General features: G+C 37.4%; 1 protein-coding gene across 1 annotated transcript; it reads left to right on the top strand.

The window, feature by feature from the left end:
- The first annotated feature begins 3,826 nt into the window (after positions 1 to 3,826).
- LOC128261621 (protein odd-skipped) lies at positions 3,827 to 6,602 on the top strand. Its single transcript, XM_052995403.1, has 2 exons — positions 3,827 to 4,104; positions 4,682 to 6,602. The coding sequence occupies exons 1-2, from the start codon at positions 4,032 to 4,034 to the stop codon at positions 5,809 to 5,811; spliced, it is 1,203 nt and encodes a 400-aa protein (XP_052851363.1). The 5' UTR covers positions 3,827 to 4,031; the 3' UTR covers positions 5,812 to 6,602.
- Positions 6,603 to 23,445: the final 16,843 nt, after the last annotated feature.

The following is a 23,445-nucleotide window of genomic DNA, read 5'->3' as shown; positions in this document are numbered from 1 at the left end:
TATACTTGGTCTGTTTTTCGCCATGAAATTGCAAATTGCTTTTCGACAGAGCCTTGAACCGATGCTTTTGGCCCTCTTCCATCTTAACTTAATGCCTGGGAAAATTTTGCTGCATTTTAACCCTTCCCATCTGAAGGAAAATTATACAAAATTGTACCTAAAGATGGTTTTTTATACGAGAATAAAACTATGGCATATCTAAATTTTATATATCCATAATCTTAGTGTAATCTTAGATGCCACATGAATATATAAAGGATACTAATTTTAAAGTGACCAATACATAACCAAATAAATAATTTTAAGTACATAAAGAATATTTTAATTTAAAACCTAGTTAAAAACAAATGGCATGAAAAATATTTCTCGAAAGTGACAGCTTCTTCGAATAAAAACAAAGATCAAGGATAACTTATTTCGGTAGCTTCGAATATGTCGATTCTCTGGAAAAAAACTGATAGATTTCCCTACAAGTGAAGGTCATTGAATCAAGATTCCCAAAAAAATGGTGCCACTTTATTATCCACATTTTTTCCGCTGCTAACAAAAAGTGATTTTAGTGGAAAAGCGAAACCTCTGGCGTATGGCCCACTAAAAAGTCATTTAACAATTATGGCCAATGACTGCGACTCTCTGACATTTCTGCTCTAAAAAATCTAATTTTATTCGTGGAAACAAGAAAAAAATACCATAAAATATGCATGGCCCAAAAAAACAGCACAAAAATACAAAGAAAGCAGACCAAAAAAAAAAACAAAATGAGGAGAACATTGCTAAAAACCGGGTCAGAGCTCAGAGTACAAAGTCAAAAACCAAGGGTCTTCTGCGAAGTGTCTTAAGGCGTTTTTATGATGCCAAAGAAGCGACTAAGTAAGTTGTCATTTTCGGTTTATGATGATTTTGTGATTTTTTGCTCTCGTTGTTATATTTTTACGCTCTACATTTTTGTATTTTAAAAATACATTATTTTTTTTTCGTGGCAGAGGTTTCCGATTCCGGAAACAATGGCAGGCTACTAATGTCGAGCAGGCCGAGAGTTTTATAGTTTTTTATGGCTTTATGGCCGTGCCAATGACTTCTTTATTGGTGCAGGTCCTTGGTCCTTCCCAAATTTCTTTATGGCCATCTTTCCTGCTTTCCTGCATCTTTAGGTTTCCGTTTCCTAGTTTTCCACATGCAAATACATGTGTTTCCCCTGCCAAAGAACTAATCCTTTTGGCCATGTGTTGACAAAATACTAATAATATTAGTGGATATAGCAGGAAGTCAGGCAGTGCGATGCCATATATCATGTGTGCTGGGAAATATTCGGCCCGGTCTTTCATGTGTCTCCACTCCAATCCACTCCGCTTGTGTTTATCTATTTATTTATTTATTTGCCTTTGTACACTTATGACATGATGTTAATTACCGCTCGCGACTCCAAAGGGAAAAGGGAAAAGGGTGGGCGGTGAGTTCGAGTCCGCCGCTTTGAAATGGAAAAGTTCGCCGCCTGTTTGTCAACTGTCAACTGTAAATAGCGGCGACAATTGCCAAACGCCGTGGCTTAACTTTAACTTAAAGGCTGAAAAAACCGACGGCACATCCGATTTGGATGTTTAAACGGTTTTTCAAATCCCGCACGACACACGCACTCTGGGAAAATCCTGCAGGACCTATTGATTCAGCCTGTTTGATCTACGAATCTCTACCGCTTGGGAAAGTTTATGCTAAATATTGGGTAAATATTTCCTCCCAATTTAATCTCACCCAAAGTCAATCCTCCGAAAAGGACCGCTTGTGACGAAGTGTTTCGCAATGGGTTTCTTTTCAATCCCAAGTCTCAATCTCCTGGTAAAACCAATCAGTGGGAATGTTTCTTGTTTTGCCAAGTTAAAGGATTAGCCGCAGATCCATTGCGGAAATGCTTGGCCAGCAGAGTCGACAAGTCAAAGTCATGGGAACGTACTATACGGAATTCGGAATTCGGAAGCAGGATAATGGGATTTATATTTCTCTTGTCTTGGGAAACTTTTGAAATATTTTTTAATGTGCGGAAAATCCAGGCAGAAAATGGGATTTCATTCGGAAGCAGGCAAATGGCATGGGAAGATATTTAATTTTGCATTAATGAGGAAAATCCATTATGAAAAAGTATATATTTTAAAAGGATGGCAATGGGAAGGATAATTATCCAATTGCAAAGCCATTTTACTCATCTATAAACACAAACATCAAAATAATTGAAGAATAGATGCATTTTATAATGCAGTAAGTATTTGCCAAAACAAACTAACGTAGTATTTATTTATATTTGTAAAATGTATTAATATATATTTTTTATAGCCGTTTCAAATTCCTTAATAATTGTCATTTTCTTTTCCTGCTTCTAAGTAGTTTCTTTCAATTTACTTTAACAGAACTATTCATAAAGTGCACCTGCTTGCCTCCATTCAATTACAGCTTATTAAATAATTATGGGCATTAGTAGCATGAAGCATTTCAAAAGAGAACTCATTAAAGATGATTTGACAAGCCTGAGTCGCACTTCACTTTGAAATGGTGAAAGTTCACTACAGTATAATATTGTTACAAGCAACTTTTAACAAAAACATTAAATAGTATATCACCTAATATTATAAAATAGTTATTAACTTTGAATTAAATAATAAAAGAATGTAGTAAAACTCTTATAATTTCAAACTTTGAATTCAATGTAGTCCTACGCTAATATTAAATTTATCTTTTCACCACAATATTTAATTGACAAAAGCTTAAAACCATTTCAAAAATCAATCAATAGTTTTCTCCACAAAATTTATAAAATACAAACTATCTAAGTAATTTACTGTACAAATGACATTAGCAATATCCTCCTAATTTGCTGTAAAATATGTCTATCATATCCTGCGCGGAAACCCTTTTAAAAACCAATCAATTTCCGCTACAAACAGCCTTTTCAGCCACCCACTCATAACTTTTATCGCCAGCGCTTTGAAGCGGCTAATTGAATTCCAGATTAAAGTGTGAGGCAAAAAAAAACTGATTTGTGTTGCAAATTAAAATTTAAGTGAAAACGAATCAGGCACAAACGGGGACAATAGATTACAATATCCTGGGGCGCAGACAGCAGGACATTGAAAAGGGGCAGGGGAAATGGAGGTGGAAAGGACATGGCAGGACACCCAAAAGCAGGACCTTCGTGCAGCTGTCTTTGATGGCACATGCGCCTGAAAATGGGATGATGCGGGCTGCTTTTGGAGCGATGGCTGCCTGCCACGACCAGCAGCAGCACCAGCAGCAGCAGCAGCAGCAGCAGCAACAGCAGAAGTTGCTACAGCAGCAGCAGCAACTACGGCAGCAACATCGGCAGCAGCAGCAGCAACACCAACAATATCGCAGGCTTGCGACCGTCAGGCCAACGGTTTCCGCTTGTTTACTGCTCCGAGACTCACAGCCACACATCCACACATCCGCACATCGGCACATCCATGAGATACAGATACGGCGGAGGGCCAATCCGAAAGCAGCAGGTAGGCGTGGACGTATCTACCATTTCCAAATAACTTCAACCCCTGTTGGTCGGTCGTGCTACAGCTCGTCACCCTCCTCCGCACTTCTCTGCCAGTTCAAAAACGGGTCGAATCGAAGGCAGTTGCATTCAGTTATTAACGAGCGCTACTCCCAACAGCAACACCGCTCAGCAACGGCAGCAATATCGCAGCCACAGCAGCAACACAAGTCACTCAAAGGCAAAACAGAGATAGGAATACACAGCACAACACACACACACTCCACTCCACTCCACTCACTTCGATTTTCATCCGTTTGAGTCGGAGAGCGGCGAACGGCCAACGAATTCAGTTTGTGTCGAGACGTTGTCGGTGGCACGTCGCATCTGAAAGAACGCTCATCTGGCAGATACAACTATACATAGAGATACGCAAAGTGCTAGACCAAAGTGAACCGTGTGCAGTTGAACAACAACTACAAAACAACTACATATAAACTATATACCAAATAATTCAACAAAGGCCAAAAAAGACTGTATAATGTCTTCCACATCGGCCTCGCCCATCAGCAACATAACCGTGGATGACGAGCTCAACTTAAGCAGAGAACAAGGTGCGTTTTCAAACAACAAAAAATGATTTGAAAGTAGGCAAATACCGACGGCTAAATGGATTACTAGCTTTGTATGAAAAAAAAGGAATTAAATAACATTTTCTGGCTTGCTTTATATTTCATATTTTGAATATATTACATTCCGGCTTGCAAATAAATTTTAAAATTATTTTTATTCAGGATTTCAAAGAGTTATAAATCAGTTGTAAAAAAGCCTACATTTTAGATTTTAAATTATTTAAAACATTTATTTTGAAATAAAACTAATCAATTAATATTTTAAAGTATTTTAAAGATTTTAAAGAATTATCACGAACATTTATCTTCCGTAGAGTTATTAATCATTTCTTGGTCAAATCAGCCTGAATTTTGAGTTAAAATTTTCTAAAATATGTTTTCTGATAAGAAATAAATCCTCGTTTTCAATAAAATTTTTAAATTATTTGTGATAATGATTTTGGAAATAAATAAAGCAATTCTTAGCCTGAAATATACATTTAAATTCGTCTAAAATTGATCTCAAATTTATCCTTACCCAAAACTAACCATCTACTTTCTTTTCTCTACCCTTTTTTAGACTTTGCTGAAGAGGATTTTATAGTAATCAAGGAGGAGCGTGAGACGAGTCTCTCCCCCATGCTGACGCCCCCGCACACGCCCACCGAGGAGCCCCTGCGGCGGGTGCATCCGGCGATCAGTGAGGAGGCGGTGGCCACTCAATTGCACATGCGACACATGGCCCACTACCAGCAACAGCAGCATCAGCAGCAGCAGCAGCAACAACAGCAGCAGCAGCAGCATCAGCAGCAGCAACATCGCCTGTGGTTGCAGATGCAACAGCAACATGCTGCTCCCCAGCAATATCCAGTTTATCCCCCTGCCACCGCCGATCCCGTGGCAGTGCATCAGCAATTGATGAACCACTGGATACGCAATGCAGCCATTTACCAGCAGCAGCAACAACAGCAACAGCAACAGCAGCAACATCACCATCATGGTCATCATGCTCATCCCCATCATCCACATGCCCATCCCCACCACGTGCGTCCCTATCCCGCTGGCCTGCACAGTTTGGTGGTTGGTCGCCACTTTGCACCCATTCCCACGATGAAATTGGCTGGTGCTAGTGGTGCGCCCAGTGGTGTGGCCACCGGCAGCAGTCGCCCAAAGAAGCAGTTCATTTGCAAGTACTGCAATAGGCAGTTCACCAAGTCCTATAATCTGTTGATCCACGAAAGAACCCACACGGATGAGCGGCCCTATTCCTGCGACATTTGCGGCAAGGCCTTCAGGCGACAGGATCATCTGAGGGACCATCGCTACATTCACTCCAAGGACAAGCCCTTCAAGTGCAGCGATTGCGGCAAGGGTTTCTGCCAATCGAGGACTCTGGCCGTGCACAAGGTGACCCACTTGGAGGAGGGTCCGCACAAGTGTCCCATTTGCCAGAGGAGTTTCAATCAGCGGGCCAACCTGAAGAGCCATCTCCAGAGTCACAGTGAGCAGAGCAGCAAGGAAGTGATTGCTTCGCCACCAACTTCCTCGCACCAGCTGCCGCCAAACCAGGCATTGAGCTCGCCTCAACCTGAGAATTTGGCACAACATCTGCCCGTGCTGGATCTATCATCCTCATCCTCATCGTCTTCGAGCTCCGAGAAGCCCAAACGAATGCTGGGCTTCACCATCGATGAGATCATGAGCAGATAGATTGGCCCGCAAGCAAACGTAAAACTGATTTCTGTTAGGAAATCCAAGAAGAGATTCAGAGCCGCCAGGCATGGGAAATGCCTGGAATGGAAAATCCAATCTTTTGCTGGCCAAAGGTGCACAGTGGTTACCAAAAAACCTCGCCAGCAATTCGCAATTCGCAAACCCAGTGAGCAGAACAGAACAGAACAGAGTCATCCTCCATGCAATTGGTTTTTAAATAAAACCATAAAATTGCATTCAACAAATGCCAAAGCCAAATAGCAGAGGAAAACTGATGAAAAATCTACTATAAAAGACAAGTATTGCAAGCACAAAACAATTCCAAAACACACACACGCACACAATTGTAAACTATATACACTTAAATAAATAATATATATAATTATAACTTAAGAATATATAATTATTGTACCTTATAGTCGTAGTAGCCCATTCAGTTTGTACAGTTTTATGGAGTAAGAGTAAACCAAATGTTATGTTACAATAGTTGAAATCAAGCAAAACCTCAAACCCATTTTGGTTATTGAAAGACTGTTTTAAATATTATAATTAAATTTAAATTAAAATTTATTTGAATAAATCAATCGAAGTGGATTGTGTAATGTTAAAACCAGCGAGTGTCATGATTACTTACTGTTTAGATTAAACAACTTAATTGTCGCTTTAGCAAATGACTAAGCACAAAGATACAACGATCTCATTGTCGTCTATACCTATAGTCTGTATATAGATATGTATAAAATATTCGCATTGATATGAAGCTATCACAAAAAATACTTAAATATAAACGGAAAGTAATTTTCAAATTAAAATTTCTAAAGACTTTTGATTAAAGCGGGGGATTTGGTGTTTCTTGGTATTGTGGTCTGGATTTATCATAAATTTCTAGACGCACGTTGAAATTTAAACTGATTAAATAATCTCTAGAGTGTAATAAAACAAATTTCTTGAATATATTTGAGTCATGTTGTTTTTAATAACATTTAAAACTGATTAAAGTTAACTATTAACTAATCCCCATATAAGTATTTCAATGGGTTTATGTAACATTACAAACTGAACCTTATTTGTACGTAAGTCAGATAGATTTTGATCTGATTTTAATCACTACAAAATCTTTTTAAATTGTGTACTAACACCCACACCTTTCTGATTTTGACATTTTCTCATGCTGCGAACATAATTCATTTGCCGCAGTTCCTAAAACCATATAAGTTGAACTATCAAACAGCAGCTGTCAAAATTTATTAACCATTGGAATATAATTCAGTTTTTATGCAGATCCCGATTTGTGCGCATTTTTAAGCAGATCTATTAATTTTCTGGTTGTCGATTAAGTAAGCAGAAGTCTGGCCACCAAAAAAAATGTTCAAACTGTCGCATAAGTTAATTTATGAAATCAAATCGAATTGAATTTGATGTCTGTTTTGCTATGGTTTTGTCTTGATTTCGGTTTCGATTTCGATTTTGCTATGGTTATTGTTTAACTTTGAGGTGTGGTCCAAATATTTATGGCCTGTGTTTCAGTTTTGGTTTAGTTTTCATTGTGACTTCTTTTTTGGGAATTTGGGAACGTGCCAAATGAGGTTTTCTTTGGCAGAGTTTTTCTTTTCTAATTTTTTCCTTCGGCCTCACCATTTCTCCTAGCACGCTTCTTACTTGGAACTGTCAATTTTAGATTGTGATCTTTGTCCTTAAAATCCACCTCAGGATTGTTTTTAATTAAGGCCTGAGGTCATTTTTGGTCTCCCCCGGAGAACCCGCATCAAGAGTCTGCGCATCTGCCTCATTTGCTGCTCGATTTTCGTTTTACATTTCCATTAGCATTACCATTTTCTCCACCTTGATGACATACTTTCGGGCCTGATGGCCATACACAATTGATTTTGGCCCTCTCATTGTCTTGGCTTTGATTTTGCTTTGTTTGTTTGGCAGGCCAAGTGCAAACGTATTCGCCAATTGATGTCTACATAGAGTTCCCTTTTTTTTTTTGCCGGATTTACTCTTGACAAGTATCCAGGACGCACCCCTCTGCTGGCCCTCTGTGTCCTGCTGATTTTGGCCAGGCCTTAACCTTAGTCTTATCGCTGCAACTTGGTCGGGTGGTCAACCGTAGGTTGTTTTGCAACACTTCGCCGCAGGAAGTCGCAGGTCCTGCATTTTAGGTGTCCTGGCATTTCGACACACCTTGGCCATAATTGCACTGCGTACAACCAAAATATTTTGTGAAAGTCGCAGCGGGACATGGGATAACTCCCGACCAGATTGATATGTGTCCACCGCATGGGGTTGTGTGTCGTCCCTTTTTCTATTTTTTTTTTATTTTTGGCCCACAATCGGTTCCGCAACTAGGGTGGCATGTGTAGCCAGCATCCTGTGGATGTCCTGCCATTGTAAATTCTAGTGGCAGGACGTGCCGGGAAAGTCGCCTGCCAAAAGTGAGCCATTTACCGTCCCCTCCTCTCAGTTTTTGCTCCTACCGAGCATGCAATTTTAATGAGCTGCCCTGGGGGAATAGGATGCTCTGTCCAGGACACGTTCGCACTTGGCCTTCGGACCACCCAGTAAACCAGTCAATAAACTTGTGAGCTCTACAATTAAAACGTTGCAAATCAATTACGAATCGAATCGAATCGAGGACACGCTTAAAATGGCCGTTGACAGAAACACTCATAGACGATGATGATGACAGCATTACCGCAGTAACATAACTTCGAAAAAAAACCATCTACAAAACCATACAAAAGTTGTCAAGTGAGCCAAGCCCAAAAAATATGTATAAAAAAATATGGAAAAAAAAAGAAAACAAAACTTGTCTCTCGTAATTGTACATTGTCTAGATTGTCAGCTTTGAAAGTGGTTTTTGATATGCCGACATCGCAACGCCTTTTGGCCCACAGTCATAGTCATAGCCATACACATCGTATTGGCCACTTCACATTTTCCATATACCACATAAGGCGATTTAATAGCATATCCAGGAAAGGCTTTTAGGAAATAGTTGGGAAAACTTGAATGGGTGGCTTTTTCGGAGTTAAAATTGTATTTTATTTAGAATAAATTAAGGAACTCCGATTAAAGTCACAGTTACTCAACAGACATGATGGTTTTCCAATCAGCTTTTTCTCTAACACTAAAGTTTCAGGAATTTCCTGTCAGCGCCAATTGATAAAACTATAACTTGAAAACATTACTTAAAATTTGTGATACTTTAGTAGGGAACCACTTAAAAATTCATTGTTCATGGTCAAAGTAATGGCAAATATAAATAATGCCAAACACTAAAACACTAATTTAAATTTAATAAATGTTAATTTCACAACCAACGTCAATCATTCCTCGCTCTTAAGCCTAAAAAACAACTAAATAAATATTATTTGGAATCAAATCACTTAAAAATCCTATACCAATCGCCAAAGTTATAGCTTTTATATTACAAGCACAAAAATTCTAAAAATGCAGAGTAATAGAGAATTTTTGGTTCCATTTGGCTATCTGTTAAAAAGCAGGAAATACTAATTCAATAAATGTTCATATCATGAGAACAGTCGATAATTCCCACTTTTGCTGACTTCAAAATAAATGAATAATTAATAATTAGAATGAAAGAAAGTGCAACCATTACTCATAGCTGTTTCTTATCAAAATATTGGATGAGTACTGGTAAGAAAAGTACTTGTGAGAAAACCACTTGATGGGACACAAATATTCCACATCATACCCCAATCAACCTACTTGAAAGCCCCTCTCTTATTCTTAGCCCCCTTTCAGCCACGTCCCTGCCTTTCAGCCCAAACACTTGACGGTTGATAGTTGCATGAGTTGTGTTGACTGTGGCGCACAGTAGTCGCATGTGTCACAATGTCGCAGCCTAATTGCACTACACGCGTAGTTACTTAGGGTAAAAAAAACCCGGAGAACTCGGCTGACAAGCCTACTTCCACTCCGCAGACAGGCGACGACACTAAAATCGGAGGGGAGATACCCAGATACCCCTGTACTCGGTACTCAGATACTCAAATACTCAGATACTCAGATACTTAGATACTTGGATACTCGACTAAGAACCAACGACGAGCACTCGAGTCGAGTTCAATTTCGAGCACACTGTGTGTGTTCGTTTTTATGGTCGTCGCCACTATCGATCGGCTATTTTGACACTTTTGTTTTGCCTAAAAAGGTGTTTTAAATATAACTTACTTAGGTCTAAACAAATCTTAACTGGCCATAACAAAAGCAACTGTCTGGAATGGAGCACTGAGAAAAAATAGCTTAGAATAAAGTAGTTATCATATAAAGTAATTAAATGAATTAAAACTATATTTGTTTCTATATTTAAAGTTAAAGTCTGCCATATTGGCAATATGGAATACATTTCGAAGTTCAAAATACTATTTTCTGGTGTATAAAAATTTTAATATATTTGTTTTCATTTATTTTTATAACTTAATTAGTGATTACAATAATAAAAAAATGTGAAAGATATTTTGAAGGTACAAATAATATTTTCTGATCTTATAAACTTTGAAGGTACTAGTTTAATTACAATTTTTTTCCCCTTTGTAAATAGGTGGTCATTTCTCCCAGTGTGCCGCTAACAATTTAATCACCTGAGGCTATTTTTCAGCCCCGACTTTTCCGCCTTATCGGCCCGGCTCAATCTCCTCGAGTCAGTGCATTAATTGACACCTAGAAGTGGAAAACGAAACCGGAGAGCCCTTCTGAGCCCAGAATCCAGAGCCCAGAACCCAGAACCCAGATTTTCTGGAGACAGGGGACTATGCTGTCAATTAGGTTGCTGAATTTATCACCGGGCACAGATCAGTTTGGGAAATTTCTTAGGCCCGAAAATAAAGTTAGCCGGGCCTAAGAGAGCGATCAATTTTATAGACAGACACATCTCGCGGGCATGGAGGTCCAAGGAAGATACTCCTCCTCCTCCTCCTTCTCTCGATTTGAACTTAATTGAATTACCAGGGAAGAAACCACAGATAAAAGTGGAAACACCTCGGTATCAAGTTAGTTAGTGACTCTGGGCCATCTTCCATGGTCTTTTGACAACTCTTTTGTTTGTTATTGCTGCCTTTTCACTTGTTCTCCTTCGTTGAATGCCGTATGCCGTATGCTGTATGCTGTCTGTTTTATTTTTTATTATTTCATTCCCCGTTCTTTGACATTTTAATGCGCCCGCTGGCTTTTGTGAGCCCTCTGATGGTGGCCACACAACACCACACAACACCACACAACCAATGGTGTGATGGCCATAATCCGATATAAATAAGACATTATAAGAGGCTCCCCTTCCGCCAGACAAAACCCGACTTTAGAACCTAAGCAGGATCTTCTTTTTCTTCTGCTGGCATTGGGATTGTATTATTCCCATTCCCATTTCCATTTCACGGATTACAAGGAATCGACGACATGTGGCGCTCAAAGCTCTTATTTATTTGAGCGGAGTAAATGAGTAAACCGAATGACGGCGATTGACTCATGGACCACCTAACAAGATAGAGCTCTCGGTTCGACATGTCCTCCCATCATTCATTCCCAAGTGGCTCAGCAAAAATTCGATTGCGAAAAGTGAAAACAAAGGTGTCAGCAGGGGAGTAGTTAAAAAAGGGGTTTAGTTTTGTACAAAAAAAAAACTATAGAAGGATTTAGTTATTTTAAAAGAAAGAATTCATATATTTTATGAAGACTTACTCTTTTACTTTGGTCTAAATAAATGGTAAATACTTTTAGCATGTATATATTACCAAACCAAATAATTGAAGAATTCTTATGAAAATATAATTGTTTTAATAAATCGCTTTATATATATCAGTGCTCAACTAATACATTACATATACCTTTTTTATAGAGTAGAAAATTAAATAAGTAACATTCCTAAAAGAACTATTTTCAATTTGAAATTCAATAATTTAAATTTCAAAATAATTTAAATAAATTCTCATTTGTATAGAAAAGCAATAATGGAATGGGGCTCATATCAAAAGAAAGAACTTTGATATAAATTTGTTGGTTTGTCGGAAATACTTGGATTCAAGTATAAGGCAATTTAGAAATACTTTATTGTTTCCCTTTTCGACAACCCACCCCTTAAACCTACGCTCCTGTTGATCTGCTCGCAGCGTTGATCGATTGATTTCATCGATTATGGCACAACAGTCAACAGTCCCGGCCTGGTCTGAATGTTTATTTGTTTATTTGTTTGTGCCTTGGCACGCAAACAACATGGATTGCCAAGGGAAACGGACAAAACACATGATCAATTACAAGCCGGGGCAGGTTCCCAAGTTACCAAGTTCCCGAGTTCCCAAGCCGTAAGCTTCATATAGCCCACGCTCTCCGGGTAGATCATTTTTACCCCGCTTAACCCTCTGGTGCCCCCTCCCCTACGCTCCGTTGCTTAACCCCTCGCCACAGGCATGCGCACAGCTTCTTTCACTTATTATTAAAAGTAACAAATTATTTTCAATTGATTTACACGCTGGCAGTTCAGCAGTTCAAAAGCGTACACCCGCGCAACCAAAAGCCGAAAAAATACGAATGGGGGAAAAAACCAAGCCCTGACCCTGAAAACAGCCCCCCTTTCAATCCTCCCCCTTCCCCCTTATACACAGAAAAAAATACTAATTAGAAGTAGTAATTGTTTTCATAAAATTTTGATTCGCGAAGCCAAGAATTTCTCTTTTTAAATATCAATTTTACTTTATTCAATAATAAAATTGAAAATAGGTATAATGTTAATAAAGGTAATTAGAGGAATTAAATATGAAACATCCTTTAATATTTTTTTGTATTTCAATTTGTATTTATTATTCATAATCTTCCTAGTGCTAGAATTGATATATAACTTAAAAACAAAATTGTATTATTTTAAGCTTTAACATATAAGTTAAAAATTGTATTTTGGGGTCACATTAGAATTTGCTATGTTTTTTGTTAATTAAGTTTTATTTGACATATGTATAAGTATATTTTGTTCAGTACTTCTGTTATTATTTATAATTATTTTCAATATTTTTTTCTAAATATGTTTGGCTTGATCGACAGAAAAAGTTTACACTAAATATTTTACATTAAAGATTTTTCTTTTTATTGATCTCTGAATATCGGGCAATCTTTTATTTTCTGTGTACCGCATTCACTGGCTGTTGATTAACCACTCACTGGGAACATTTAATGTGTAATAACGATTTGTATCCGAGCACAAAGTAGTTATGTTGAAATTCCTTGCCGCCGTCGCAGTTACCATCATTAATCATAAGAATGTGAATCTTTTCAGGGAGTTGGAAGTCAAGGGAAGGGGCTAGGGGTTTCAGAGGGAGGAACACCTACATCTAGTGGGTTCACATGGCCAGAAGATCTTCCGAGTTCCGAACAATGATCTTGGACCAAGCGATATTTCATATCCATAAACGGTTTGGTGGGCAAAACGGTGGGGGGGTATTGGGGTAATACACCTAGCTAGATGGTGTATTCCTCTTCTTCTATGCCCCGATTTAACGCCCCGACATTTACATATGTATGCCCCGCACCTCCACGCCCCCTGAACTTCAACCTGAATCTTATTGGCGTTGGCGTTTGCCAGCGAACGTGCCTACAAATTATGTTTCTACACGTTTACATGCCTCTGACATGCACTCCAGGGCGGGATCTAAGCACTGAGCGAAATAGCTCTACCTCTTCGAATTAGCTAATTAACTAGGATTAATGAACTATAACTAATAGACTTTCCTGATAGATTATAGAAAAGCTTGATATCAATATACAAATTCAAACAATGTATAATAGTTGGAGAGTCTTATTTTTATTTACTTTTAGGTGATATAATAACAAATTTATTGAAAAACCTTTAAGACGATCTATTTATTTAAATGAATCGTTTTATATATTTTTGCAGAAGTTACTTAAATTACCAGTAGTGACCTAAGTCACCTAATTGAGGTATAACTTATTAAAAGTGTGTAGATAAATAGATAAATAGTTTTTCCCTGTTAAGCTAAGCACTTTGATTTAAGAAAACTATTCTGTTGGGCAATGATCATATAAAAATTAATGGATAAAATATGGTTTATAAAATAAATTCCATATTAATTAAAATAACTTAAAAGTCATAGTAGCAGTCATATGGGTGACTTGTTTTTTTAAGTCTGTATTATATTAACTAAGAAATATTTATTTTTTAATGTTTGTATGTTTAAAAACAGTTTTTCAATGAACAGAAAACAATAATCGATACTATTGAAATCATAATATTGCAACCATTTTAAAAATCCCCCATTCTCGATTTCAGTAATTGATTTTTCCCAGTGTGAGCTCTCGGATTCTGGCTGGGATTCGGCAGGGGCTCATCCACTCCACTGGAGATGGGATGCATCCGAGTCGAGACGGGACCAGTCGAGAAGAGTCGAGAAGAGTCCCTGGCTCACCGGGGTGTCCCTGGGCATCAAAGTCAAAGCCATCAGGCCTCATCGATGCCTCGTCATCCATTCCATCGAGCCATCGACAGTGTCGGTGGGTTTTTAGTTAGGTTCCCTTTTTGTATTCCTTGTTTTTTTTAGGTTTTGGTTTGGATTTCGGCTTGGTTTTATACTGTTTTTATTTTTGCTTTTGTTTTGGGTGGGTGCCGCTTACCCGCTGCGTGATCATTGGGTTCGTTGAGCTTTCTACGTTAATTTGTTAACAACAATATAAGCGATACGCGATACGCGAGGCGGTGTCGCAATCACAATCGGTGGAGATGTGAGATCATTATGATATGGTAATTATCCCCCGATTGATTGAAGAGCGTTGAAAATTTGGCAAATTTATATTAAGTGGTTTTCGGCTTTTTAAATGATTGAGGGGAAAAGTTCTCCGTTTTATTTAAGGAGGAATTTGGAATATACTTTAATACAAGCAGGATTCTCAGCAGTGTTACCATTGAGCCCTTTTTTTTACTGTACGAAAATAAAGATTAAATCGCAAAATCTGAAAATATGAAAGCTATAAATAATGAAGAAACTTGCCAGGAATCGATGATAGTTTTATAGTTTGGTTAAGCAGAAAAACAACACAGTAAGCCCTTTAGCGGTGGGATCCTATTTTTCCAAAAAAAAGATTATTGTTTTTCAATTAAATAAAATTATAAAACGCGCTTAACCAATTTAATTACATATAAAATGTAGTCCTAATCAAAACAGTCTTCACAATCTCAACATCTTAGCTTAGAAAACAATCATGGATATTAAAAGCCTCCTATTAAAATTTTTTTTTAATTTAACTTTTGGCTATTTTTGTAACAAAAGCTCACCTAAAAAATCAATTAAGGAACAGCCATAGAATCTCTCTTTCATTCATAAAACCACGAAAAATCTATTGATATGTGAATGAAACCCGATTCCCATGAAGATTCAAAGACGACGCGAAATATGGTATATAAATCCATTGATCTCCTGCATAAATATGAACAGAGCCCGCGGCAAGAGAATTGTCTGAATAGATTTCGAGCCGCTGCTAGAAGAACCGTTTCGGCCATTTTCACATGATTATGGGAATAGCAACAAAGGCCAATAAAATCCCCGCCACTTACATATGCAGAAAACGTAATTCCCTTGCCTTTCAGTATTCAGTATTCTGGGCTCTGCATTCTGTATTCCGACCCCATCCATCTCCTTTCCCCCCAAAAATCCTCTCGGCCAATTCCCAACTAATTTCAAGACCATATTGCATGATGTAGTGGGTACAAGAGGCGATTTTTATGTTAAGCACAAGGAATTCGGGCTATTAGCGCCAAAGGATTTTCTCATGGTTTAAAAATACTCAACGTGCGACAAATTTCGCCGCCGGCCATCTGAAGCACGAAAGCTGCACGCGGAGCAGCCAGTCGATTCGAATGGCTTGGCGGTTGCTAACACCGGGAGAAAATTGTAGTAATGACATCACAAATTAGTGCAAAATCATATATTATTTATCGATTTTATATATAGCATATAAAGAATATGTTACAATTGATCAAATGTGTAAATTTGCTTATAGAAAACAGAATTCAATGTTTTAAAAATAAAAAAATAAATTTGTTAAGCCCTTTGTATAGCTTAGAATAAATATTTCTGAATATAAAATATAACATAAATAAATAATAATTATAATAGTATAAAGCCTTAAAATTTTGGTCCAAAACGAAATATATAATAATATATGTATCTATGAATATTGAATATAGTATTGAATATACTATTGAATGTAATACAATTGGTCTATTGTGTATGCTGTTTAATATTGTAATATAACAAAAATATGTTCGTATAGAAAATGAGTGAGAATATATATTCATGAATATAACGTAATACATATATAAATAATAATTTTACTGGTACTACCGAAGTTACTTCCTCAAAACAAAACAAATTTGTACCTAGCAATGAAAATCCTTTGATTTAAAATCGACTCTTAAATAGACGCTGATTGTGATTAAAATTTGTGCTTGCATTCTAAAACATTATACAATTCCAAGTTTGTTTGGATACTAAGTTTATAATTTGTAAGTTGATACTTAGTAGTAGTAAAGTATTTGGGATTTAAATTGTTATACAACATTATCATCTTAATGCAAGTTAAAATTATATAGTTTTAGGATTTTCTTGCTGTGTTTTTTAGTGGAGTGGAGGCGTGCCTCGGGGGGTGGATTAAGGGGCTGGGGGAGGGGCTGGCCGGCTGCTGACCGGCTGTGACTTGGACTCGGAGCTGCTTGAGTTGCGACTGAGGGCTGGACAGGCCATGGCAAACGGGCTGGGGCACAAGCACAACACATCTGATTGCTCGGTAGGCAGCGGCGTGCTTTATGGCAGGACAACCCCCATCCCCCTCACTACGCCCCTGCACTTTCGGGTCGCCCATGACCGGTCAGAGTGCGATGAAGGGGTCAGGAGCGGATTCCGATTGGCCGAAAAGCGGTATTGAATTTAATGTGTCACAAACGAAAATATTTAGCAAATACAAGTGTGAAAAGTTTATGCCTCAGGAGTAATTGAATAAAACACGAAAAGCCCATGAAATCTTGTAACACTCACTTAAGACAATAAAAAAAAGTAATAAAAAATGGAAAGGGTTATTATGTATAAATGTGAAAAAAAAAACTTTACAGCTTAAGAAAACAATACTCAAGTAAAAACATGAGGTCTCTCTAACAGGAGCCTCACTACCTTTGTCTACCATAAAAAAACCCTTTTTTAATTTAATAGCATGATCCATATTGATAGCAATAATTGCAAGTTTCCCATTTGTCCTAACTCATTTTTTAAAATCTGTAAGATCTTAAGAAAATTAAAGAGTTTAATAAATGAGAAAACACTTAGATTTCAAAACATTACCCATATAAAAAAAGAGCAAATTGGATGTCTTTATGCAGAACCTTACAATTTAACATATTATTTTTATTATGATCCTAATAGTGATCCTAATAATGAAATTGCTTTAATTATTGTTAAAATTTTATCTTCATTCAGTGAATAAAATTAAATATTATATTATTCAGTATATCTGATGGTAGAAACAACAGATAAAATGCACATTATTTTAAAAAATTATTAAGTTAGTTATATGAAGCTCCTCATTTAAATGTTGGCTCGTTGCCAGCATATTCCGCCCCTGACTTTTCGGGGTCTCGCCCGCCTTGGCCGGGGCATACAATTTAATATTAAAGTTGATAAACATTTTGACCACGGCAGTTAGTAAGCAAACGTACGATCCACCTACTCGCCTTCTTTAACGGCAGCCAAAGTAAAAACGAGGCTTTTGGGGCTGCTGAAGTTGCACCGCCATCATCATCATCAGCATCAGTGGTCCCAGGAGACGTGGACGTGGTCGTGAACCGAACTTTTGGGGTCGGGACTCCGACTCAAAGACTTCGAATCAGACTCTGAGCCAGACTGAAACTCTTGCCGCGGAAACTGGTGAAATAAATTCAGAAACTATGCCACAAGAGCCGACTTGTGGTCAACTGATTGCGCCACAGATTCGCACTTAGTCAGTGGCTGACTTGGCTGACTTTTGTGGTCGATCGCCAAGGGAGTGGACTGCTGGTGGGGATGGGTTAAGGCTGGACAGTGGCCAGTGACCAGCGAAGGCTTAAAGGGGGCCGGGGACTTTCGGATTTGGGACATAAACGGGGGCGTGCTGAGCGCAAAACTGGCGTGGCAATGAGCTTTGGTAGTCGCCAAAAGTCGAGTCAAGTGTGTGACAGACAGGGTCCCGAAAATCAACCTAAAATATTTATAACTAAATTGAAGTTAATAAAAATGAAGTAAGAAGATGGTAGCTATTCTATAACAACCTATTTGAAAGTCGAGAGTTTGGTTAAATTATTAATTGCCTGTATTAATATGTAACAATTATTTTCAACATAATAATTAGCTTAATTGAAACTTAAAGTTATATTCAAAATTTATAAAAATGAAGTATAAAGTTGTTAATTATTTCATAAAAAATTTATTTGAAAGTCAAGTGTTCGGAAGAATGATTAAATTTTTACAATAGTTTCTTTAGACTTAAATTGATTAAATTAATATGTAAAAATTATTTCCAACAAAATTATTTACTAATAAGCTTAACATTTATTTTTAAAATTTATAAAAATGAAAAAAAAGTTGGTAACGTTTTGCATTCCTTAAATTGTAAAACTTTTTTACCCATAATTTTGGCAAATTTTTAAAAATAAAATAAATTGTTAATCAAGTGCTTAAAAGAACTTTTTGAAAAAAAACCTACCATATTTTTTATGGAATTGAATATGTTAAATTATGAACAATATAATTGCAAACAATTTTAATTTATCAGTGATCTCAAAACATAATAAAGAAAGATTTTACATATCCTTTGTTTATTAGATCAGTTCAGGTTATAGCTTTGTTATGTTTAGTGACTACCGCACCTTTTATTTTCAATTGAAATTGATTGAAATTGGAGAAATCGAAAAGCGGAACAGGCTGATAAACAATGGCAAGTCGCTGGATAATTTGCGTCGGGAGTGGAGCTTCTTCAGCCCACGCCCCAAAGCCGAAAATCAGGCTCCACCTTCGGCATTTTTTACGCGCCGGGCTTTCCTGCAGCACTGTCTGTACAATACATATATATATATATATATATATATATATATATATATATATATATGTACATACCCGATATATATGCAGATATATGCTCGTATAAAGCTGGTTCCTGGACCGACGAACGAACGAGCGAACGAACGAACGAACGCTTTTCGAGAAATCAACGTCCAACGCGATTGTTCCCATGCAAGTTTCTACAAATATTTTTTGTGAATTATTACCTTCGTATTTTTCCAGTTCGCGAGGAGTCAAATTGGTCGGCACACGCTCGAGGGCACACGCCATTTCCCACGGAGCGCATTTATGGTTGCTGTTGCTGTTGCTGTTGCAGTTGCTGCCAGTCTGCCGGTCGGCTTTTTGGCCCCATGATCGCTGATCGAGGATCGAGGATCGCAACTGGTCGGTTCGAAGTCGAGTTATAGGCAAACACAGAAAAAAAAAAATACAGAAAAATACAGAAAAACGGGTAATAAAAGTGTAAAACCTTGGCTGGGCAGGTGGCAGGCAGACTTCAATTAGGCCCAGCCTCACAGTTCAATGCGTAATCAAATCTTGGCCAAGACCCAACCCCTCCAATGCCTTCCTCCCCTTTTAGCCAACTGTCAACTGTCTGGGTAATGTGCAATAATTGCCAACTGCCGCAGTTGCCAACTGTCTCGCAAATCAAATATCGCTGCTCCCCTCGCGAAACTCACTCCAGCTGCGAATTTGATGCCCCCAGAATGCTGAGAGCATTTTCGGCCTACACCTTTTGTGGCTAATGGGACCCCAATACCCCGGGATCATGGCCAAGAAGCCGGCGGAGCCGCACGAAGGAAGCTTTCTAGGCCCGGCTCAATTCAGCTTCCATTCTCATTCTCATTCTCATGCCCATCCAGAGTTGGAAACCCACGCATTTTCACTTGGCCACTTGGTGATACCAAGTGGTCTAGGGTAGATTCGGTTCGGGAATAGTTAGAACTAATAATATGCTTTGCAGATCTAAAAGCCTAAATAAAAATATTAATGCCCTAAAGTATATTTTCATTAGGTAAGTTTAGTAAATCCCAGCACCTGTAAAATTAGTTATAATAAATCAAATATTTCGGATTTAGGTATTAACACACAAACCAATGTCATTCAAACACTGTCAACAGTTCAGCGTTATAAGCTTAATTGGAAAAGTAGAGTACCAAAAGAATATTCGCATAAATAGTGTTTAATAAACATACACAGCTGATGTACAATTCTTAACAATATAAATATCAAATGTTGTCTCCCTTTCGTATTTAAGTATTAAAATGCTTTAATATTTAGCAGCCATCATATTGAGTTAAGAATAATAAAAGACATGATTTGTTGTCTGGTATTTGAAAACATTTTTATTAATAGTTTGTTTACTCTAATATTTAATTAACGAAATACAATACAATTATTTTCTATCAAAAATTTATATAAATTTACCCAATTATTTAGCTGCCACCAAACAGAGGCAATCGAGTCTGGAAATAAAAGTTATGGTTTTTTCTAAAACTTTAGTTCATCTTCTAATGTATTATAATAGAAAGTTTGAAATACTTTCTACATAGTTCTGGTATTAAGAAGTACCTAGCAGTCCATAGACTTTTCTGCACATTTAATTTTTACTTCTGTTGCGACTTTTTTATGTTTTTAATTGGCTTGTCGCTGGGGAAAGGGGAATAGGGGAAAAGAAAGGGGCTCAAGTCAAGCTGCAGGAAAAGAAGAAGGATGCGGACATGGATGAGGAGTCATGTAACCCAATGGAATGGTTTTCTGGAGACACACTCGCACAAACACAAACACGGGGACAGGGCTAATAGAAGTGATGTCGATAGCACTTAAACACGATATCCGTTTCAATTTGTTTGGATTCTTCAATTTAAAAGGTGATAATTTTCTACTTTATGGCCCTCGACATGTGGGCCACCCATAAAACTGATATCGGAGTAGTGCCTGTCTCGGTGCCTGTCTGTTTCTTTCTCTCTCTCTCTATCTCTGTCTCTCTCTGTATATTTTAGCTGTCTCTTTCTATATCCCTGAGTCTGCAACTGCATCTGGCGCACTGAGAAAAAAGTGATCATGAACTTGATTATATATATTTTTAAGGTAGAAAAGTTAGTTTTAACATCATTGTATTCAGTTAGCAATAGTAAGAACCTTAGTTATTCAAATAATTATTTTCTTTCAGTGGTAAGGAATATAGATTATATATATCTTTTTTTTAATTTGAAGAGTAGTTATTTTGTTCGGAGTTATTTTAACTTCAATTAGATGAGAATTTTACTACCTGGTACTTTGTTGACTCATTGGATACCGATATTCTTTGGCAATATATATTATTTATTTTAACATATTAACATAACTATATTTTCTAATTGGATAAGACCAATTTAAGGTTATTTATTTATATATATGTTTTATTTATTATATGTATTTTTTGTAGTTTTGAAAATAAGTAATATAATTATATATATTCTTTCAATGGCAAATCATATTAGGTTTTACAAACTGAAGAATGGTAAGTGCCTTAATTATTTAATTTTGAGTATGAAAAACCTATTGCCTAGCACTATTTTCTGTAAGTGCAGAGAGTTTGGGACAATCTTGTCCATATACACTCAATACACGGCCAGTGTCAAGTTCGAGTTGAGTTGAGTTCGATTCTCGTTCTTGGGGGCTGCGGACATGGTATCACTCGCTTAATTTGTTATTCGCTGGTTTTCACACTTGATAATTGTGGCAGTGGTGCGGATAAGGAGGGGGCTATATACCACTAACCACCGAGAGTCAACCACCAACCACTAACCACTATAACCAGGTACCAGCATCAACCATCGGATCGGCGGATGATCATCATCATTGACCACTTTGTGGTGCTGGCTTCGAAATCGCTCTGTGTGGGCAGTTTCATTGCCGTTGTTGATGCTGATGTTGTTGCGCCTGCAATGACTTCAGTTTATCAGCCTCCAAGTCCGGGGAATGTCTATATCTTTTCTTCTTTTTTTTACGTATTTGTATCTGCGTATTTTTCCTGTTTCTGTTTCTGTTTCTTTTTTTTTTTTTTTTTTTTTTTTTTTTTTTTTGATTGCCGAACTGAACTTTAGCGATTTAATGCGTATGCACAACACACAGACTCGTAAAACAAACAACAAATAACAGCCACACCAGTCACTAAAGTCGGAGGCGTTTTAGCATCGCGTTTTAATGGCCAACTAAATCAACAGACAATTAATTAGACATTCGACTGCGACAATGGCCGCAGCTCAGCTCAGCCCAGAAACCGAAAACGTTTCCAAACTGGATTCGGATTCGGTGTCGGATTTGGATTCGAAATTGGAATCATGATCTGTTATGTTTGATGATGCAAATGCAAATTGCTTTTGGCTCGTTTCGCTGGGTGGTCCGCTCGGCAATAAATTCAACAGAATTGAATGAATGCCGCGATTAGCATAGCAGATCCCGTGTTTTGTCTTGCCAACTGATAAGCTCGGATTTGGGTTCGGATCGACTTCGATGGGTAAATCGTAAAAGCTAAGGTTTCCATTCAGTCCAGACAATGAGTCTATCAAATTCGTTCAAATTCTGATTACCGAGGAAGGGGTTTTAAAATGACAATAACAACGAGGTGATGATTAGTCAATGGGATTAATGACATAAATTCGATTAGCAGGTGAGACACAGCAGTACAATCTAAACAATTAATATAATTAATCGAAATATAATTAAGTAAACGAAAATATCATAAGTAAAAAAACATTAAGTTGCAGTAATTAATGAACATACTATCTAAGCAGAAAACAAAATGTACACATTTAAAAAGAAATTTTACTCATCTATATACAATGCCCTTAGTTATTTTTTGTAATAATATTTATTCTTTAATAAAAGAATAGTGTACTTACTCGTGATTAGTGTCAAAAATAATGACTATCTTCTATATTAGAAATACTGTCAATCGCGAACTGTTTTATCAGTAAGAAAAAAATTTATTATATGTATACCTTTACATTCTTATCTTATTCAAAAATGTGTGTTTTCAATTCAATACCTACCCTTTAAGCTACATTTATTTCTACCAATTTCCTGACCACTCCACCCATCAAATGTTAATCTATTACTCATCAACCCTTCATTAAGTATGCCTCTCGTGAAATTATCCAACCAAAGCGCGAGTTTCAATCTAACCAAACATTCGACTTCCATACAACATGACATCGTTGGAGGCGGCGGCCTTCTCTGAAAAGCCCGACAATCGAACGCAAAGCGTAAAACCGTAAAAATACTACACAATACACAATGCGAAATCATATCACTAGACATGGCTTACAATAACAGAGTCCAACTTTGACTGAGTGCTGGATCGCTAAAGAAGTGAAGAAGTGAAGTGGTAAGGGGAAACTTTTACAGTGAATAACTCGCTCTCCAACAATGATATTAAAAATAACAATTGTCTTCAGTGGTCTTTAACACCCGCACCGCTGATAGACAAGCAAAAACAGCAGAGCAGCAAAGGCAGCAAAGGCAACATGAGGAAAAG

Source organism: Drosophila gunungcola, unplaced genomic scaffold (genome assembly GCF_025200985.1).
Source record: "Drosophila gunungcola strain Sukarami unplaced genomic scaffold, Dgunungcola_SK_2 000001F, whole genome shotgun sequence".
Classification (NCBI taxonomy): Eukaryota; Metazoa; Arthropoda; class Insecta; order Diptera; family Drosophilidae; genus Drosophila; species Drosophila gunungcola.
This window is presented reverse-complemented; position numbering and strand designations above follow the sequence as displayed.

What these genes read in the sequence shown, in the direction of transcription:
- LOC128261621 (XM_052995403.1), top strand. Translation starts at nt 4,032, where the DNA reads ATGTCTTCCACATCGGCCTCGCCCATCAGCAACATAACCGTGGATGAC. An exon ending in CAACTTAAGCAGAGAACAAG is followed by an intron (nt 4,105 to 4,681) that starts GTGCGTTTTCAA and finishes ACCCTTTTTTAG; the next exon opens with ACTTTGCTGAAGAGGATTTT.